The 14093-nt window shown below is 41.1% G+C and overlaps 4 protein-coding genes across 4 annotated transcripts in view; 2 read left to right on the top strand and 2 right to left on the bottom strand.

Moving 5' to 3' along the window:
* Positions 1 to 1360, top strand: part of LOC101293000 (universal stress protein A-like protein-like) — a 4088-nt gene extending 2728 nt beyond the window's left edge. Inside the window, exon 5 of the mRNA XM_004299675.1 lies at positions 1005 to 1360. The gene's annotated coding sequence lies outside the window, so the exon portion shown is untranslated. The remainder of the gene's footprint in view (positions 1 to 1004) is intronic.
* Positions 1361 to 4567: 3207 nt separating this feature from the next.
* LOC101292413 (aspartic proteinase nepenthesin-1-like) lies at positions 4568 to 6129 on the top strand. The gene has a single exon (XM_004299673.1). The coding sequence runs from the start codon at positions 4615 to 4617 to the stop codon at positions 5926 to 5928; it is 1314 nt and encodes a 437-aa protein (XP_004299721.1). The 5' UTR covers positions 4568 to 4614; the 3' UTR covers positions 5929 to 6129.
* A 1805-nt stretch (positions 6130 to 7934) lies between these two features.
* LOC101307700 lies at positions 7935 to 9137 on the bottom strand. The gene has a single exon (XM_004301312.1). The coding sequence runs from the start codon at positions 9135 to 9137 to the stop codon at positions 7935 to 7937; it is 1203 nt and encodes a 400-aa protein (XP_004301360.1).
* A 1106-nt stretch (positions 9138 to 10243) lies between these two features.
* LOC101292122 (probable pectinesterase/pectinesterase inhibitor 41-like) lies at positions 10244 to 12072 on the bottom strand. Its single transcript, XM_004299672.1, has 2 exons — positions 11067 to 12072; positions 10244 to 10935 (listed from the first exon to the last, which is right to left on the bottom strand). Exons 1-2 carry the CDS (start codon positions 12070 to 12072, stop codon positions 10244 to 10246), a joined length of 1698 nt encoding a protein of 565 aa, XP_004299720.1.
* Between the last annotated feature and the right edge of the window lie 2021 nt (positions 12073 to 14093).

The following is a 14093-nucleotide window of genomic DNA, read 5'->3' as shown; positions in this document are numbered from 1 at the left end:
CGTACGTATATATATATATATATATATATATATATATTTCCGAGCGACACATCTTCAATGTGTGGGACTCATCCTTTTGCAATGAAGCAGCAATGCCTCTGTACAAGCCTCTACATGTTCAACACCAGTGTCTTGATTTTTAAAATATTAACACTATCTTTTTCTATCAATTGTTACAAGTTCAATTTTACTAGTAGCAAGCCAAATACATAGACATGCTTATTTGCTTACACACTATGATGCTTGTGTGCATTACAGCCCTGCCTTGATTCTTGAGTACTGTTTGTGAACCTGGGATTAAGCGAAAGATAAACCCCAATGCTGCTCTGGATTTCGTTTCTCAGAACAAGCTTTCATGATAAAGATGCAAAGAAGTTTGAATATATGATTTGAGGTTGGGATGTTGGGTTACATGATAGTTTGGCTGCATTAAACCAACTGTTAATATTTGTTCCATTACTCTTGCATACTTTTCTTGTTATCATATAGTCACGACTCATGAGCTATTCGAGAATACTGGTTCATTTGTAGTTCCATTTCTGAGGATCTTCAGGACATTGAATGCTTTACGCGAGCTGCTAAGGAAGTAGTACTGAGGCAATAAATTATAATTCAAAATCAGGATTCAGGATTTTGTAATGAATGTAAACCCCAATCTTCTTAGTTCTTACTATCAATTTGTAGAGGGAGTCGGTGCCAACTTTTTAGAGCCCTAGCAAAAGCCCACTATCATGCATGACAGACCATGAAAATTCAAAGAACATAAAAAACATGAGGCACAGTGAAATACCTTTCTTTTGCTTAAATTATAGCAGAAAACAGATTACAAAAGATTTTGCAAACTAATGAAGAGTTCTGTAATGGTTTACTGCCACTTACTACAGTGATCAATATGTTTTTTCATTCTTTTATCCACCATATTGATAGTATCCCAATTGTTGCCTTAAATTTGGAATTTTATATAAAATCAATGGAATTCTTACTCTTGTTTATTTGTGCTTTAGCATGTGCATATCTATGTCTCTTGCGCTGCTGCTCGGGAGGTTCATCGGCAAATATACTGTTTCTGGGATGTGTTGCTGGTAACTGTTCTTATGTTGAGTGTGGTCTTCTTATAAACATTGTTTCTGGACCTACTGTGTAGGCTCATTTTTTTTATACACCCTGTAATATCTAGAAGGTACAATTACAATTGTTTTCTTTTGTTGGAGACAAGTCCCGTGGATATGAACCGTAAATGTATATGAATAACTTTCAAATTACAAGACGAGGGGCCAAGACAGTTGATTCTTTACCAATAGTCTTGGAACATCTTTCTGCATCCTGTGTATTGGAAGAAATTATGTTTTGTTTGTTGGACAGAAATGCTGTGAATATGTTGCATGAATGTCTATCAGGCCATGTTCAACTGGCCTCCTTGAGAGTAAACCGGAAGATGCTGTGGATTATCTCAATATTATGCAGAGTAGCAATAGAAATCCAGTGTCTGGTATGTTTTAGGGTTGCTTTTCTTAAGACATTATATTCATTCATTAACTACGGAATGTGCTCAGAAGCATGACCCAGGCAAGATTGGAATGCATTGTTTTTTTACACGTTATTGTTGTTCATGCTTTCACAAAGTCATGTTGCATTTGTAGTTTCATAGGAATGGGGAGAGGTCATACTTTTCTGCTTGCTTACTAGCTTTTGATTGCACCCTCTGAGAACTAGTTGTATCTTTTCATTCCTTCTACCACTTGCAAAGTGTGTTACTTCTACATTCGATAACTCAAACCAGATACAAAGTTAGCATCTGATTTTGACATGATAAAAACACCAGTATTGTATACTGGTAGAGTTTTTATCTTGTTATGTATTACTGAATCATTGTTGTTAAATTGGTCAAGTCATTGACATGTTTTGTTCACAACTGTACAAGCATTTTCCTTGCACCTTGCACCTTGCACCACACAAGTGAGGCTCTAGATTAGTTATACAGAAAGATCACATGAGTACTTATGCATCATAAATTCTAGATTCTCTGTAGCAGTGGGTCAACATTTACAGATAATGGAGTACTTGTAGTCTTTTAGAACATCCAAATCATTCTGTATCTATTTTGAAAATATTGCAACATCCATGAGGCATTGGTCCACTAATAAGTGGAATATATGATTTGGAAATCTTAAGCTTTTATTTTTTTCAGTTTTCTATTATCCCTTTTGGTCCGGCTTGTAAGGCAGTTTTGTGTTCTGCTGCAGAAACAAACGAGTTCCCATTCTACAGTGTAACCTCGTGAGTATGGTGGGCTATATATGTTTGAGTCGTTTTCTGGAGGTTCATGTTTTGTTGTTATAATTTATTTGAATTTTTATTATTATCATTTTCCAAGTATGTTTTCATTACAGAATTTGAGGATCCAGTCCAATTTCTTTGGATTTGTACAGCTGTATGCTTGTTTCATATAGGAAACTCCTACACCAGTTAGTTTTCTTGAAACTGATGCAGAATACTAAGCTGTTTCGAGTTTATTATAGGTTCACATTGATCCAATTAGAGAGTTGTTATCGCTTGAGAACTTCTACCATACTCCGGACCATGTGATTATTGGTTACATGTATATTATGAAGCGTTATATGCTTCCGAGCATGTTGTAAACTCTTACACTTTTGCTTGTACATTCTTGAATTCACAATACAGAGATTGAAGTTAGTAGCAACATCAGTGTGTGATATTTGTAATTTTGTAATGCAGATCAATGAAAGAATGGCCGAGCGGTAGCCTTCTGGTCTGAGCTACATTTAGCTGCTACTGTATATCCCTTAAAAGGATTTGTCTGATGTGATACCGTTATCAGTTTGTAGATTTTTAAAGTACTAATGTCACTAGACAAAACAATACTAATTCACTAAACATACAATTGTTCTACTTTCCTATTATGATGTGATAGTGTATCGTTAGATACTTAGATATAATAAGGTCTTGATGTCGGATGCTACCTCCAAAAAGTGATTGCCCCTATGATAAAACCATTAAGTGAGAAATCGTCAAATAATTGCATCCTTTCATACCTCACTATACGCTAATAAGCGGGAATCATTAAAGTTGGTTAAGTTGGAATAATATCGGTATATGTTCAGAGAACTCTAATGACACCGTTCGGATAAAAAGAAAAAACTTTGATGACACATTCCTATTGTCATATGCCATTGATACATGGCAAGTTGAATTCTTATCGGTATCACATGATGCGTTCTCTTTTGTTTGGCCCCATTCTTATAAGTGGTTCGGAATCTTCTGAGTTCTGATCTTGCTGGTGTTAGCTGTGGCCCGGCGTGCAGGAGAGTGGACCCTTTGATGAAGCAAAGGAGGAAAGCCAAGTCTTGGTTTCAATCCCGTGACCGACTGCCTCCCGTGTTGGAAATCATATACAAGACAACTAACAAGATGTTCAACGAGTGCTGTCAGTCTGTCACGCAATGCGTTTCCTCTCTATTATCCCTATTATCCAAGCTAGGCTCCAATGGTGTGGTCGCCTTCTCATCCAAGCTAGGTTCCAATGGAGCTCCCAGAACAAGTTATGAAAATGAGCTGGATATCATCTTGAACATGTTCTTAATCGATTTGATTTTCTCGAAAGTCTGCATTAGAGACTCTCGTGCGAGCGATAGACATGGCTAGCGCCGTCGAAGAGTATGTAGGTGATTGGAGTGGTTGCGAAGGTTTCCCTTATTGATGGAGAAAACCGAAGAATAAAACATCAAGAACCCTAAAGTGTCTTTCTAACTGTATAGCTGCAGTAGAACTAGTGAAACTACACATGTTAGCTCACATGATCTGATAATCATACTGTCATGTATGAAATCCACTGAGACTGATCTGATAGTAAGATGCTTCTATGCTAATGCTTCTTCAAAGTGACACCCTTGTGGTGTGAACTTTACAAAGTAATGACAATTCCTTGGACCCAGATTAGAACAGAGCAGAGCTGTTTGGAGTTCAGAACTTGGTTGTCCTCACTCTCTAACTTCCCTCAATAATTCCCATAAGAATACAGTGTGTTTTGTCATTGATTAATCACAAAATCCGTCCTCATTAGTCATTACCAAACAACACATGCTCTCACTGATAGAAACTACTATTATTCTTGATCTATTCTAGTGGAATTTTGCATGATGACTAAATTTTCAAACACCATAGAAGATCACAATCCAAAAACTAATTCGATTTTATACCAACTTGTCTATATAGTATAACATACAAGTCGAGGGAACAGATATACAAACAATAAGATCGAGAGTCGACTAAATATTAAGACTAAATAAAACAGATAAATACGCATCAAACACATAATCTTAAAGAGGCTTGAGATCTTTTTGATTCTATATTACGTGAAAAATATTTGTTTTTTGGGTGGTGTTTTCTTTCATATAAGACTCATGTGACTCATGTCCCTAAAAATCATCAAAATATCTCCATCAAGGTCCCATTCATAGAAAAAGGACACTCTCCAAATGCCAATAACTCCAATAATTTAACCTCATCTATCATCATATATAAACCTCTCATCACCCTTCACTCAAACATAACATTCTAAGCTTTCCTTGAGTCCCTTTTTTTTCAGTCCAAGTCATGGACTCAAAGCTTGCTCATTGCTTTCTCTTCTTTGCTCTTCTAGTCTCTCTCACCAAAGCTGTTGATCCTTGTGCTTCCAAACCATATGGCTCAGGTGACCTCTCCATTATTCCCACCTATAGCAAATGCTCCCCCATAACTTCACCGAAGACCGACTCATTCAACACAGTCCTAACCATGGCCTCCAAGGACCCGGAGCGGTTCAAGTACTTGTCAACCTTAGTGGCCCAAAAGACCACTTCGGCTCCCATTGCTTCGGGCCAACAGGTCCTTAACATACCCAACTACATAGTCCAGATCAAGTTGGGCACCCCGGGCCAGCTCATGTACATGGTCCTTGACACTAGCAACGACATTGCTTGGGTTCCTTGTTCCGGGTGCACCGGGTGCTCCTCCATCGCCTTTTCGCCCAACACGTCCACAACTTTCGGGCAGTTGGACTGCTCGGTGCCCCAATGCGCCCAGGCCCGCGGGCTCTCATGTCCGGCCGGGTCTCCCGCCGGGTGCTCTTTTAACCAATCGTACGGTGGAGGCTCGTCGTTTTCCGCCTCGCTTGTGCAAGATGCCTTGGGACTAGGGAAAGATGTCATTCCGAAATACTCTTTTGGATGCATCAATGCCATCTCTGGGGCAAACATTCCGCCGCAGGGGCTATTGGGCTTGGGCCGTGGATCCATGTCGTTGCTCTCGCAGTCGGGCTCGCTCTACTCGGGTGTGTTCTCATATTGTTTACCCAGTTTCAAATCATACTACTTTTCCGGGTCTCTCAAGCTGGGCCCTGTCGGCCAGCCCAAGTCCATCAGAACCACCCCACTTCTCAAAAACCCTCGCCGGCCATCCTTGTATTACGTCAACCTCACCGGAATCAGCGTCGGCAAGGTCCTCGTGCCCATTGCCCCTCAATTCCTAGCCTTTGACCCGACCACCGGCGCGGGAACCATCATAGACTCCGGCACAACAATCACCCGATTCGTGCAACCCGTCTACGACGCCATCCGAGACGAGTTCAGAAAACAAGTGAACACTACGTTTTCGAGCTTGGGGGCATTCGACACTTGCTTCAACACAAACAACGAAGCCGTAGCGCCGGCCATTACATTCCGTTTCACGGGTTTGGTGTTGACGTTGCCATTGGAGAACAGCTTGATTCACAGTAGCTCGGGGACGCTGGCTTGCTTGGCAATGGCAGCTGCCCCCACTAATGTGAACTCGGTGCTGAATGTGATAGCCAACTTGCAGCAGCAGAACCTTAGGATTCTGTTTGATGTTGCCAACTCTCGGTTGGGCATTGCCCGTGAGCTTTGTAATTGAAGTACGTATGGGAAAATTGTAGCAAGTCTTTTCGGTTGTTTGTCACTTTTGGTGTTTGAATTGTCACAATGCAAATTAAGATTGGTGATCAGTGGTGACAAATAAAAGGGCAGGAGGATAAAGCCCTGCTCGTGATCATGTGTACAATTTGGAGTTCAAAACTGTTAATTACTACATGGTAATTATGTGGGGATGAGTGATTGGAGATTTTGGTTTTTGATTACGTCTCTTTAGAGTATTTTTGTTAATGCAAATTACGTTTAGCAATACAAATTACAGGTCACCACTCATAACATCTAGTCAATGAGGAGATTATATGGGCATCTGCAACTCCATCTGTATAAAACTTAATTGGGAAATAATTGTATTCTTAGGGATATATATATATATACAGATTTTCTCAGGTGCGGACGTCCGCACCAAAGTTTTGGTGCGGATTTCCATTTTTGCACCACTGCCCGATCGAATTTCCTCAAACTTCCTTTTAACATATCTAGATCATCTCTGCAAAATTTCAGCCAATTTGGTGATCGTTAAGGCCCTCAAAATCGAAAAACAAATTTGACGGACTGAATTCTGTCCGGTTCAGGTATATAACAGAAAAATGCAAGTTTGAGGGCCTTAACGATCACCAAATTGGCTGAAATTTTACAGAGATGATCTACACAAGATTATCTAGATATGTCTAGAAGGAAGTTTGAGGAAATTCGATTGGGAAGTGGTGAAAAAATGGAAATCCGCACCAAAAACTTTGGTGCGGACGTCCGCAGCCAAGAAGGGCTATATATATATTTGGGGATGAGTAATTCGGTACCCAAATGATCTTCAAATTTGATAAAACTTTACAGGAATGATCTACACACTATGTTTTAGACATTGTATGGTTGAGATGTGGAAATACGACCTGAAAGTGAGCGAAATAAGGAGTCCCGCACATTCCGGGATCCCACTCTGGAAGGGGACTATATATATATACAGTCCGTCTCTGCTACGGACGTCCGCACCGTTTTATGGTGCGGATTTTCGTCCGTTCGCCACCTTACGGCGCCGCGTGAGGGTGCGCCTCCACCCCAACCGACTCTAGCAGCTTCCCCAACCACTTTCCATCCCCGGTGAGTCCGCTGAATTCCAGTTTTCCTGCTAGATCACCCTAAACTTCAAACTTGGGTGATCTGGCCGAAAAACTGGAATTCGGCGGATTCACCGGGGATGGAAAGTGGTCGGGGAAGCTGCTGGAGTCGGCTGGGGTGGAGGCGCGCCCTCGCCGGCGCCGTACAGTGGCGAACGGAGGGACGTCCGCACTTTAAGGGTTGTGCGGACGTCTGCCTCTGATCCCGATTGTATATATATATACAGAAATGTTCCAAAGCGGACGTTCGCACTCGGCTTAAAGTGCGGACGTCCATCCGTTCGCCACCGTACGACGCCAGCTAGGGCGCGCCTCCACCCCAGCAGCGTCCCCAACCACTTTCCCTCCCCGGCGAGTCTGACGAATTCCAGTTTTTCAACGAGATTGATTTTGTTTGAAGTTTTGGGTGATCTCGCAGGAAAACTACAATTCGGCGGACTCGTCGGGGAGGGAAAGTGATCGGGAACGCTGCTGGAGTCCGTTGGGGTGGAGGCGCACCCTCGCCCGGGCACCCGTAACCGGTGGGGGAACGGAAGGACATCCGCACTGAACCGGCCTGGTATATATATATATATATATATATATATATATATATATAAATATATCCATCTTCGAGTTCCATGCCCCCAGTCATATATACATATAACTTACAAATACAACTTCAGTACACACAAGAAACTCGAATGAAAGAAGAAAAAAGGAACAAAATTTAAATAGAATAAAAATGAAAGAATTTTTGTTTTTGTTTTGCTTGCTATATCGATCGTTTTAATTACCTCTCTCTCTCTCTCTGAAATTTTGGAACATTCTTTTGCTCTTCGTCTTTGTTCACAAACTTAATAATATCATTTCTCTGTCGATTCTATTTTTCTCTTTATTAACCCCACCATTGGTGCACTGCAACACCTTCGTCCCTCAGCTGTCCGTACAAAGCCAAGCACTGCCAGTAAGCCCTACGAGTGCTCACATTACCTTTCCCATTATGCCCTTGTGGCTTGCATTCCAAGAAAAGCTCATCAACCAAGTTCATCACCTTTCCCTGCATCATTTCCTCCACCACTTCGGCCTCCGCCTTCATCACAACATACTCTTCCTCCTTTACATTCTTCTCCAACCACCCCGACATACTGGTCTGAAGAACCCCCTTGCTGCCGGCGGACTCATCCGTTAGGGTTGTCTCGATCTTGTACATCTCGAAATTCTTGTTGCGAGTCGGGTAATTCTTGGCAAACCAGTTGGTGCCGCTACCGCCAACGTCGATGAAGATCCTGCGAGAGTATCCCTCGAGCGAGTCTCCCATCAAGTCGGGAAGGTAGCGAGTTTTCTTCAAGTATCGGCTCGATTTGCCCGATTTAGCACGTGGCGGTTCGAGAAGCACATCTTCGAGATTCTTCAATGCCTCCTTCTTTGCATCCTCGGATAGAAGACGTCGGCGCGTGGGAGGAGAATTAGTAGCAGTTGAAACCGATGAACTACTCATCTTCCTCATGGCCATGACGGTGGCGTCGAATTTTCGGAGGTAGACCATCTTGTAGTTAGAAGGCATGCGGAACTTCATGGAAGCTTCCTCGCTGAGCTGGAGCGCAACAATGCCGCCAACCTTGAGAGTTCTTTCGATGAACTTCACGGCGGAAGGGAAGACGGAGACGAAGGCGAAGTCAACAGATTGGTCGTTGACCGAGTTCTGTTGGTCTTCGTGAATGAGATCCACTCCATTGTCTTTGAGGATCTCTGAGCTTTGTATGGCACCATTGTTAACAAACACTGCCTTCTCGCCATGGCCGGTTTTGATGAGGCCTTCTTTGGCCAAGTCGTGGAAGATGAGTGGCACGAGCTCGAGATTAGTCGCGGAGGAGCCGATGATTTCATTAGCGGTTGATGTCATGGGAACAAGTGAGTTCAACCATGGAATGGAGACGATCACCAAAGCCAAGATGACAGATCGAGCAAGAAACAACAAGACTCGTGAGTCAGGGATCCTAATAACTAAGTACTCGGCATCAGGGTATATTAATCCAATGCTGGCTTTGTGCGTCGGGAGGATTTGGGTTCGGAAACCTTGGACCAAATTGATCGCCATTTTCGGAATAACGCTGGTGGTATATTGCGTGCAGATTACTTTTGATGACAAAGAAGAGTTAGGACAGAAAAATTTGATTGGGGTTGGGATTAAGAAGAGAGCAAAGAAATGATGTGTCTGGTGTTAGAGGGAGAGAGTTGAGCTAGCGGGAGGAGGCAAAGACATTAGCGAGTGCAAAACCTAGCGGCGGTGTGATTCCCACCCACGAGGGCTACACGAGAGCTTTGCATTCTAGACCATAATAACATCAACTGCCTAATCCTCTGAACCTCCATTGTTTTAACTTCGCTCAGATCGGTGAATGTGATTATTCGCCCCAACTATGCTCGGAATTAGCGAGACATATGGAAACTAACTTAGCGCGAACACCACATCACACCGATCATACATTCACCGGAGGCCGAAACCAGAGAGGCGGCGATCGGTTGAAGGGTTTCTGATAACGTCTGTAAACGGGAATTGACGTTACAATTGGGGTTTGGCCAGGGTGCAAGCTTTGGAATGGGAGGATGGAGGAAGGATCATTATATGGGAGACATAAGTAGTACAGGTGCAGATATTGACAGCTCTTCAAAGATGGATGTAGCTAATTTTGTTTTGAGAAAATCACGGTGGATGGCACGAAAAATGAGTTTGGCCATTGCATGCTAGGTCTTCGCTAGCTATTATATTTGATGCTGTATAGGCATGAAGCTCATTTCTCCCTAAGAAAACGGGTAGCAAAATATACCTGATCATTACACGTAACAAGAGAAGATTTTCTGTTTCGATGTTCTTATGTTGAAAACGACGTTAGTTTATTTAGGGTTTTAATTTTGGTATTTTAGTTAAAAATAGACAAAACAAAACAACATAGCTTAATTTAGATATATAAGCATTATGGATGTCATGATGGGTACCATGTTCTACTAATTAAACCAAATTAACAAAACAAATCATTTTGAGTCTGATACAGGGTTTTGAAAAAATCTCGAAAGTATGTAGTTTAATTACTTTGCAAACGAGTTCGGCAGTCATACATCTTCAGCAGAAATAAATCCGCAAATTGTTACAAGAAGGAAATGTTAGGGAAGCTTGAGATGAAATGACACTGACAATAAAATTGCTCAAATTAAGCCACCAGTGTAAGGCACTCCTGTCTGAGGCAGCCAATTATCCCCCAATATGAAGTTGGAGACTGTAAAGTTGGCGGCCTCAGTTGCACCGATGACATGGTAACCAGGCCATGTAACTCTGTTGTTAGTGTTTGATCCAGGTCCACTATTATTATACTCAGCATAATACAATGTGCTCAGTGCAAAGTCTCCATTCCACGCAAGCCAACCTGCAGGATCTATGAAACTATCGATGAAACCCTGCATGAAAATTGTCCTCGAGTATTCCTTCCATGGCCTCCCCAGATAGTTCTTGACAGTAAAAGTACTCGAAGCGAGATCAGCTGCCGCTGTAACTGTGCAATTCTGGATTGAAATCCCGGTATTCTGATTCACGTCGGTCCGCCCTTGAGCAGTGATGGTATTTGATTGGCCTTGGAGGGGACGACGGGGGTAGATGTTGCAGTTTTGGAAAGCAACAGCAGCATTGCCGAATATGAAATCAACAGTTCCATAGATATCACATTCTCTGTAGAATTGTCTCATGGAATGTGTGTATAAGGTGTCTTGGTAGGCTTCAAAGCTGCAGCTATAGAAAACCGACAAATCGCCATCGTTTCTAACTGCCACTGCCTGCCCCTTGCTTGGTCCGGCCTTGTTTTGAAAAGTAATGTTTACTGCTACAAATCCTTGAGCCGCCACAGCTGTAATTATAGGAACATAAGATTAACTAATGTTGCGACAGTCTACATATGCGCTGGTACATTTTGACAACATAACATGTAAGACTTTTCAATATGAAATAAGAAATACAAAACTAAAAATCGAAACTCACCAAAAGTGGGAGAGTTGAAAGTAGTCCATCCGTCTCCGACGCTGTGGTTTCCTGTGATGATTGTCTGGTTGATACCATCTCCAATCATAAGCAAGTACTTCTTTTTTGATGAAATCGAAACGTACTCTTGATAAACACCAGCAGTGATATATACCAAGAAGTAACCATCACTAGCAACGGAGTTATTAGGTGCAGCATTGATAGCATCATTGATGGTAGTGAAGTTTCCGGTTCCATCTTGGCTCACAACCACAATGTCCTTCACCACAACTTCTTCATCTCCGGCCTGAAGAAGGTGCCTTCTTCGATTTATAACTGAATCGTAAACTGCACGCACTTTGCTCGACATTTTCAGTGACAATCGCCCCTTCCTGAAATTGAGATGCCTGTAGGATTGACCTGGTGTCACATTATTTTTGCCACCCTTTGGCACCCAACCCTTTGTAAACAAAGCTAAAGAGACACTGTACAAATTTGTACCATTAGAGAGTGGGACTATGAGATCGTTGTGGACAGTGGCCAAAGAATTAAGGCCATCAGCACAAGTTTGCTGGTTGGTTAAAATGGCACTGAGCAAGGTTTGGACATCGTCAGCATCTGAGCTTGGAAGAACATTACTAGTCTCTCCGACGGTACCAATGGCTTGTGACAAGAAATCAATGTTTAACGAAGCAAGGAAGTGACAATCCTCTAGGGCTTGGATTGCGGGTAAGGTTAGACTAGAACGCCGGCCACTGAGATATTTTTCGAGCAAATCCAAAAGAATTTTGGATTGAACAAGTGACTGCTGGACTGAAAAGCGGCCGAAGTCATAGACGTTGGCGCTTTTGCGAGGGAGGACAGATTTACAGTAAGAAGGGTGTGGTGTGGAGTTGCATATGGTTTCTGATGAAAGAGGAGTGTTTAGAAGAACATCTACAGCTAGAGATGGAGAGGTAAGCAAAGAGAAGATGGTGAGAAACAATATTGATGAAAGGGTTACAAGAGAGTAGAGCTTTGAAGCCATCTGAGAGAGGATCGATCGCTTGTAGCTAAGGGATGTGTTATGTACGTGCACAAGTGAATTTGTTCACTGGGGTGTATGTCTATATATAAGAGAATTAAGCTGAAGATATAGAAACTTTGATTATATTTAATTTAGAGAGAATGTTTGGAGGGATGCATTTTATTTGGGTATTAGTAACGAACGTGCATGACTTAAACTATTTTGTGATTGAGGTTATTCGTTTCTTGAGTCATGAAATTAATTTTCAGGCATCAATATTAGTTGACGACATGACATATATATATTACTTGTGAGAGTAACCTTTGAAGTTGTTTTTGTCCGAGTTTAGTACATTTTTGTTCTAATCTGAGCCTAATGGTGGTAGAAAAGGTGATCGAAGGTTTATAGAATTGTAGAAAGTGTTATGTCTATCACCTCAAGTCATTATATCTATTCACTTTGAGCAATTGAATACCAAGCTCGACGGTTTATATCAAGACAAAAATTGCTGAATTTTATTGATGAGGTACATGATTCAAATTACCATCTTAATCGTAAGCCTTCAACTATAAAAGACAATTATTTACGTTGCAACAACTTAGATTAGAGATGTCAAAAGTCTGCCCACCCCATACAAACCAAGTCATTTTGTGTGTGTGTGATGATGGAACTAATGTATGTTGAAAATGCAATCCTCTATTCTTGCTCAAACTATATTTACCTAATATAAGATGTTGGGAGCTTGTCTACCTATGAGATTATTCTTTGTAGAGATAACAAATATTCTTTAGCCCTTCATATATTCTTGTCATTGAAGTGTCATATATATATATATATATAGTTCCTATCCAGAGCGAACCTTCGCTCTGAAATTAAAATGTGAAGTTCCTTATTTGACTCACTTTTTCGTCATATTTCCACATCTCCACCGTTCAGTTTGTAAAACCTACTGCATAGATCACTTCTGCCAAGTTTCATTGAATTTGATGATCGTTTGAGTTTTCATAATTGTTATTTACACAAACAGTTATAAATAGACAGATTTATGGTCCGTTCGTTGATTTAATCTAATTCGGTACCTTAACGATTACCAATTTGGATGAAACTTGACATGAGTGATCTATGTATTAGGTTCTACAAACTGAACAATGGAGATGTGGAAATATGACGAAAAAGTGAGTCAAATAAGGAACTTCACACTTTAATTTCAAAGCGAAGCTTCGCTCTGGATATGAACTATATATCTATATCAAATGGAACTTATCAACGATTGTAGGTCTGTTAAGCGTGTCTAGGTATTGACCAAAAAAAAAAAATAGCGTGTCTAGGTAATGGAATATTAGCGACATATATATCAGATGTCCAAAACCTAGAGAGACATATTATTCAAACATTTTCATTGTTGGTGAAGTTGCACGTCGAAGTTTCTCTGAGGTTAGGACTTAGAAGTGGCCTAAATGATTGGGAAAGAAGAGAGAGATGTGGATTGTGGGTTAGATATGGCCGGTGGATTCAATTCTCTCTGCATAAGTTGAGAGATCGAACAAGCTAAGGGTTAGGAATGCCTGTAGTCAACGTTTAAAACATGAACTAGCTAGCTACAAGATGTTTTGGCACCAGAAGACACAGACCTAAATAGACCTCGCAAAATCAGTTAAGAATAATGAAGTGAAAATAAAGAATGCATAAACATATATTCACATACAGAGCAAGTCAGTTTGCATTCGTGGAATCAAATGCAAAAAAATTGAAACCTAAATGATCGAAATGGGTGTTTGGAATATATATGGAACTCTTCTGGTGCATTGAGCATTGATACAATAATGTAGAGACCAAATTCATGTAATCGTTGACTGGTCCAAATAAAAGTATTGGTCTATCATACTGCACAGATTTTACAGCCAAATGCCAATTGCACACAACATATATATATATATACACACACATATATACACACAGAATATGAAGCGGACGTCCGCACTTTAAGCCGTAAGTGCGGACGTCCGCTTCATATCCTTCCTATATATATATATATATATAAA

This window comes from Fragaria vesca, linkage group LG5 (genome assembly GCF_000184155.1).
Source record: "Fragaria vesca subsp. vesca linkage group LG5, FraVesHawaii_1.0, whole genome shotgun sequence".
Lineage (NCBI taxonomy): Eukaryota > Viridiplantae > Streptophyta > Magnoliopsida > Rosales > Rosaceae > Fragaria > Fragaria vesca.
Note: the sequence above shows the minus strand (reverse complement) of the source record. Positions and strands in the feature narration are given on the sequence as shown.